The sequence below is a fragment of the Olea europaea genome, chromosome 7 (assembly GCF_002742605.1).
Source record: "Olea europaea var. sylvestris chromosome 7, O_europaea_v1, whole genome shotgun sequence".
Classification (NCBI taxonomy): domain Eukaryota; kingdom Viridiplantae; phylum Streptophyta; class Magnoliopsida; order Lamiales; family Oleaceae; genus Olea; species Olea europaea.
The window spans coordinates 11,845,571-11,852,367 of record NC_036243.1 but is presented as its reverse complement, the minus strand read 5'-3'; the positions used below and the strand labels follow the sequence as shown (position 1 = coordinate 11,852,367).

Sequence of the window (6,797 nt, the reverse complement as noted above, 5' to 3'; positions counted from 1 at the left end):
TTGTATTGAATTCATTTTCTATTTTAGTGTGAACAGTGGCCTAATAAATAAATTCCACGATTGAACTACCAAAATAGAATACGCTAGAAATCCAAGCTCTTTCTGCCATATCCTTAATAGCAGGTTGGTTATACCTACAACCGAAATGAAAACCGATCATTTCGTGGTTCAAAAATATCGAATCTCGTCTGAATCATCATTTATTAAGACTCTTCAAAAGCTTTAACAATTTATGAATTGGTTGTAGCATTATTCTAATGGGTAGGGAAAATATTATAGCAGTCAACTTGAAATAATCAAAATATTATTACGTCGTCCCCCTCTTATTGTAGTTGTCTTGAACAAGGCTATCGAATTCTTGAGCCAGCTCTACAACTTCTACAATTAATTAAAACATGCATTATGATTTTGAAAATGTTACATTGATCCATTGCGACTCATGGGGCTTGAACCGGCTGCACATTTGAGTATGTGCGAAATGCCCAACAATTTCTAATATGTCATTTTGAAATCCATCTATATCGAGTCATGAGTGCAAGCTTAAAAAACTATTATATGTTTATTGATTTCCTTTCACTGGTGTCTAATCATTAGCCATCTTTAAATATAAATAATGTTTCCGGTAAACAAAAGCGGCTATAATTTTTTTATTTTTGTTTTTTGACCATGTATAGAGAGCTAACTCATTTGAACGAATGTTTTACACGTTTTCTTCTTTGGTCTTTTCAGTTGACGAGGTAGTCAACTTGAATTAACTAAATTATCATTCTCTAAGCACGTGTGTGTGTGTGTATATAAGGAGGCATCTTTGGAGTTTTGAGTCATCACCTTCTCTACTGGTAAACATACATGTTTGTAATTATGGAAGCCAAATCCATTTTGCTTAAACTTTTGCTCAAATTCATTCATAACGATTTTCATGAAGTTGTAGCAAGAATGACTCTAGTTGATAGATTTATGTTTCTTGTAAGTTCTTTTTACAACCCTTGTCAATTGTGTAGTATAGTCCAAAATTATAGTGAATAATGCTTAGTTTATTCTTGTGGTGTATTATCACATAAATCATAGTATATGAAAAGAAAGCCTAACATAATGGCTCGTGACATTTCATTATTGGACTATTTTAAACACCGTTAGCTTTCTCACCAAATCACCTCCCGTCAAGGAGTCTTCGGTCATTGCATATGGTCAAATTCTTCTAGCAAAGTAGCATTTATTCTTTTCACATGGTCAGTCCAGTGAGACATGGATGAAACATGCTTGTGATGTGTGCTTCTTTCATGATATGCTCTAGTTAGATTATTTTGAGATATCATCTAATTACTTTTTTCATGCAGATAATTCACTTGGTGGACAAGTTGGGGATATGGCACCGGTTACCTGTGTTCTTGGGTCTAACATACCTAGTCATGCGTCGACATCTTCATCAAGAGTACAACTTGTTCAACGTTGGAAAATCGCCAGAGGGAGTGAGATTTAATCCGGCTGAATTTCCTTTCAGAACAGCTGATGGAAAATTCAATGATCCCTTCAATGAAGATGCCGGCAGCCAGGGATCGTTCTTTGGCAGGAACATCCTTCCTGTTGATCAACGACATAAGGTTAATTATTAATTTATTTTCACTTTCCAATTCCGCTCACACAAACTAGAACTTAGTAGTATTAGTCATAAATAACGGATACTAGTGCCTGTGCCCCACTCGGACATGTCTTAAAAAAGAGCGATATTTTGGATGCAGATAACGAAGCCAGATCCTATAATTGTGGCAACGAAGCTGCTGGCACGTAGAAAATACATTGACACGGGAAAGCAATTCAATGTAATTGCTGCTTCGTGGATACAGTTTATGATTCATGACTGGGTTGATCACATGGAGAATACTGACCAGCAGGTTTGGCCCATGCATTCCATTCCATTCACCATATGCATATGTAAAATAGCATTTTTTATTATTTTTTATTTTTTTTTGAAGAAGTACCAAAATTTAATCGGTTTAGTCTTAAATTTTATTATCCTCATAACTTTGTTCAATTCTTGAAAATATATACACGACAATATTAGGTTAAACTTATTGCACCTAAAGAAGTGGCAAGTCAATGCCCTCTCAAGTCTTTCAAGTTCTATAAAACGAAGGAGGTTTACACAGATCATGGCTGTAGAGGTATCCAGAGTGGCCATTTGAACAGCAGAACACCATGGTGGTGAGTTTTTCTTTTCTTGACTTTAAGAAAAGTGCTTTTAAGCATAGCCACACATGCTCTATTATTGGGTAGAACTTCCCAATAAATGTGGCTTATAATACAATTTATATCTAATTAGTCACTTTCAATTATATGAAGGGATGGGAGTGTTGTATATGGTAACAATGCAGAAACCCTGCAGAAAGTAAGGACTTTCGAGGATGGAAAGTTCAAAATTTCAGAAAATGGCCTTCTTCCCCAACAAGACGGGCAAATCATTTCTGGAGATGTTCGTAATATCTGGGCTGGCCTCTCCACATTGCAAGCCCTCTTTGTGCAGGAACACAATGCAGTCTGTGATGCCCTGAAGGTGCCTTTTCACAATGTTTTCTCTTTTACACAGACATTTATTTGTTATCAAGAAATTACAAGTCCATACTAAATTTTCTCACTTGTGTGTTGTGATAATACAGAAGGAATATCCTAATCTGAACGATGAGGACCTGTACGGGCATGCAAGACTGGTTACTTCGGCTGTTATTGCCAAAGTCCACACAATTGATTGGACTGTTGAGCTTCTAAAGACTGACATGTTACGAGCAGGAATGCGAGGCAACTGGTAAATAGAATTCCTAATCAATGTTTGTTGGCCCCAATTCGAGTTAAACAAAACATTCAAAAAATCAAAACTTTTGCAGAAACCAAAATCGCAGAAAACCATAAGTAACAGCACAAAGTAATTTTCACCCCCTAACAGGTCTGGATGTTCACGTGCTCTAAACACTTTTCACCCGTTGAGCATCTACAAATAGATATTGCACAGATCTCTAAAATCAGCTAAGAATAGTTCGTCCAAATATATGAAGATATCGGGATTTCTTCAAAGTTTACTCACGCCTCACACACAATAGTTCACCATAGTAAACCACACTCAATCTCACAGATTATATAACAGTCCACTCAAGATTTACAGAGAATAAGAGCAGATTATAGAGAAAACGAGGAGCCAGGAAACCCTAACCATACACGCATAAAACTCACCTGAAAAGGCCAAAGGATGTCTTTTATATGGCACCTCAAAGGATCAAATGCAATGCCACAAACGCATCACGTGTTAGGCCAGATCTAATCACCAATATAAAGCTAAAAGCATGTTTCCAGTATGCATTTTTACAAGTGAATGGCCAACCGGATCACAGCAAATAAGCTCTCAAGTCCAATGACCCAAGTAAAAATAGTGAGGTAGTCCAATAACTAACGCTGTTTAGATAATACAAAATTATGCACACAGGTTTTTCCACCATACATGCAATTGAGTTCGTTTTTTCCTTAAATATATTTCTTTTTCTCATATGAACATGAGATATCAAAGGCAAGTTGACAACATGTTTCACCCATCTCATTAGGATTTAAATTTATAGTGGTATGAAGGAACATATTAAATTTTTTTGGCTTTCTATCTTACAAAGGTATGGATTGCTGGGGAAGAAGTTTAAAGACACATTTGGACACATTGGAGGAACCATATTAGGCGGCCTCGTGGGACTGAAGAAACCTAATAATCATGGCGTCCCATATTCATTGACTGAGGAATTTGTGAGTGTTTATAGGATGCATTCCCTCTTACCCGATAAGCTTCTCCTTAGGAATGTCAATGCATCACCAGGACCAAACAAATCTCCTCCTTTGGCTAAAGAGTATGCTTCTTTTCACTAAATACCATATATGATAATGGAATGTTTGTTATGTTAGTCAAGATAAGACAGAAGCATTTCTCCTTTTTCCTTTTTTAACCTTCAGAAAATAATACGCGTATTTTATGAGAGGAACTTAGTTTTACATATTTATAATGTGCAAAATCTTGTTCTCTGTTGCTTCTGTAAGTTATCTAATACTTGATAAATATTACAGAATGGATATGCGTGAACTAATTGGTCATAAAGGAGAACAGAACTTGCAAAATATTGGCTTTACCAAGCAAATGGTATCAATGGGACACCAAGCATGTGGTGCCCTTGAGCTTTGGAACTATCCCAACTGGTTTAGGGCTCTCATCCCCCAAGAAGTAGATGGCAGTGATCGGCCCGATCCTATTGACTTACCGGCTCTCGAAAGTATGATTCAGATAAATATGTACATATATTTTTTTATTGATATGACTTGTGTATGTGTAGACCTCTCACACAAGCATTGACTGGTTTGGTCGATTCTCCCCGACACAACTCACTAATCTCGATTGTCTGAAAAAAATTTAGCAGTGATTGAGGATATAAAGCTAATGTAAATAATTGGTTGCAGTTTACAGGGACAGAGAAAGGAATGTCGCCAGATACAATGATTTCAGGAGGTCCCTCTTTTTGATTCCCATTTCAAAATGGAGTGAACTAACAGATGATGAGGAAGCTGTCAGAGCTCTTCGAGAAGTCTACGGTGATGATGTGGAGGAGCTTGATCTTCTCGTGGGCCTCATGGCAGAGAAAAAGATCAAGGGATTTGCTATTAGCGAGACGGCCTTTACTATTTTCCTCATCATGGCATCAAGGTACAGTTGATTCCCGTCACAATAAGTATCTACAAGTGATAAAAGAAAATTATTAGTTATCAGGAGATAAAAATCGTTGACAATTATAAAAATTCCTACCGCCATAGTATGTTTTTGGTTTATACATGTATATCTAAAACGTAGAATAAATGCAGGAGATTAGAGGCCGACAGATTTTTCACGAGTGATTTTAATGAAAAGGCATATACAAAGAAAGGGCTAGAATGGGTAAACACAACTGAAAGCCTCAAAGATGTGTTAGATCGGCATTATCCTGATATGACGAAGAAATGGATGAACTCAGGCAGTGCATTTTCAGTATGGGATTCAGCAACGGAGCCTTACAATCCCATTCCCCTCTATCTTCGAGTTCCTTTATGAAGTGGCATTTATATATTATATTGTTAATGGAGCTTCTTCGACTTCGAGAACTAAAATGTCTTAGTTTGGTTTACGTTTTTAAGCTTTGAGTTGTGGATTTGTCTAAGTTGATCAATGCACAATTGAAAACAAAACAGCACTTGTGAACTTTTTTGAAGTTTATATGGTAATTTGTCCTATATATAAGGCCTGTTTGATAGTGGTTTTGAGAATTGATTTTTTTACTGTTAGAAGAAAAGTGGGGGCCACCTGTGAGAGAAGAAGTAAAAAATTACGGTTGGAATAGTGAAATAACGTTAAAGAAAAATCAATTTTTTTTTGGTGAAAAATAACTCCCAAACGGGGCCATAATTGAGATTGTCAAAAAATGCGTTGTGATTTTCATTTACTTGGTTGTGTAAATGTGATTAGTAAAATCGAAATGAAGAAAAATAATAAGATCGACACACACAAACTTATGTGGTTCGAAAATATACCTATATGGCGCAAAGTAGTCCACTAGGATTGCACAAAGTTGTTTATATAAACCCCAATCTCGAAATTACAATACAATAAATACGGGGACGAGCCGCCATCTGCTAGTCCCTTACATACAAAAGTATGAGCCACCTAATCAACATACTCGCAGCTCTGATGTGTGTCTACTGTTTGTATAAAAGAAATGTCTTTACCTAAAATTATTGCATCATGAGTAATTGTCAAATTACGTCCACTTCCACTAATAAGAATTTTATGCCTGTAACAAATTCATCTTTAATTAATTCACAGACTAATATAGTCGTTAAGCTATATTGTTTTTCTTGAAATTTAATCTTATAGTCATCAAAAATCTTTCTTCAAATTCCATTTTACTATTGTTCTTTTGACTTTCTCATATTTCCTATTCTAGTTTTTGTTTAAATCTTCTAGAACTAAATCTTTTCTAATTATATTAAGTGACATCATGTATCTATTAAAGCTATTAAATTTAGTTTGTTCACTTTACTTATTTGTACTTCTATTGGTATTCTAATACTTTTGGTTGGATTTATTCTAGATATTTGACATATTACTTCATCTTGGTTTTCTATTTCTAAATAACTATTTTCTGTGTAATTATATATAGGTTGTTTTCCCTTTATTTCCGAATTTCTAATTCTATATTGTATTTCCTCTAATGTTTTGTATATTTTATCTATTTTATTATTTGTAATAACTATTCTATCCTCTAATCTTTCTATAATTTTGCTATGATCTTTAGGTTTATTTCTAAATAATTTTTACATTAATTTCAATTCTTATGTCTAGGGTATATTTAAATTTATCAATAATTGACGATTGTCCTCTAATCCATTCATGGACACATTCTTGTTCTATATTCAGTCATTTTTATATCTATAATTAAAAAATGTAATTTTTTCTGAACTAGTATTACTGTCTTCAAAACTATTTATTATTTCTAAATTATCTAATTCCTCATATGTAAAAGTACTATATAAATTGAAATACAAGATTCGTTATTTAATAATTCTATACACTATATTTGTGACATCCCAAAATTTTAGTAAGTTTATAATGCATATTCATACATTGTATTGTGATGTATATTTCATGTAACATAGTAAAAGAATTTTATTAATAATATTATAAGCTTATGAAAAGAATTGAATTAAAATTTTGGTTAAAAACCATGTGGAAAAAATTAAGGGAAATG

At 34.3% G+C, this 6,797-nt stretch overlaps 1 protein-coding gene across 1 annotated transcript; it reads left to right on the top strand.

Annotated features, from left to right (window-relative positions):
• Positions 1–842: 842 nt before the first annotated feature.
• LOC111397003 (alpha-dioxygenase 1) lies at positions 843–5,264 on the top strand. Its single transcript, XM_023023661.1, has 10 exons — positions 843–966; positions 1,338–1,601; positions 1,740–1,892; positions 2,063–2,202; positions 2,341–2,551; positions 2,655–2,800; positions 3,651–3,878; positions 4,093–4,295; positions 4,480–4,723; positions 4,879–5,264. The coding sequence occupies exons 1-10, from the start codon at positions 850–852 to the stop codon at positions 5,102–5,104; spliced, it is 1,932 nt and encodes a 643-aa protein (XP_022879429.1). The 5' UTR covers positions 843–849; the 3' UTR covers positions 5,105–5,264.
• Positions 5,265–6,797: the final 1,533 nt, after the last annotated feature.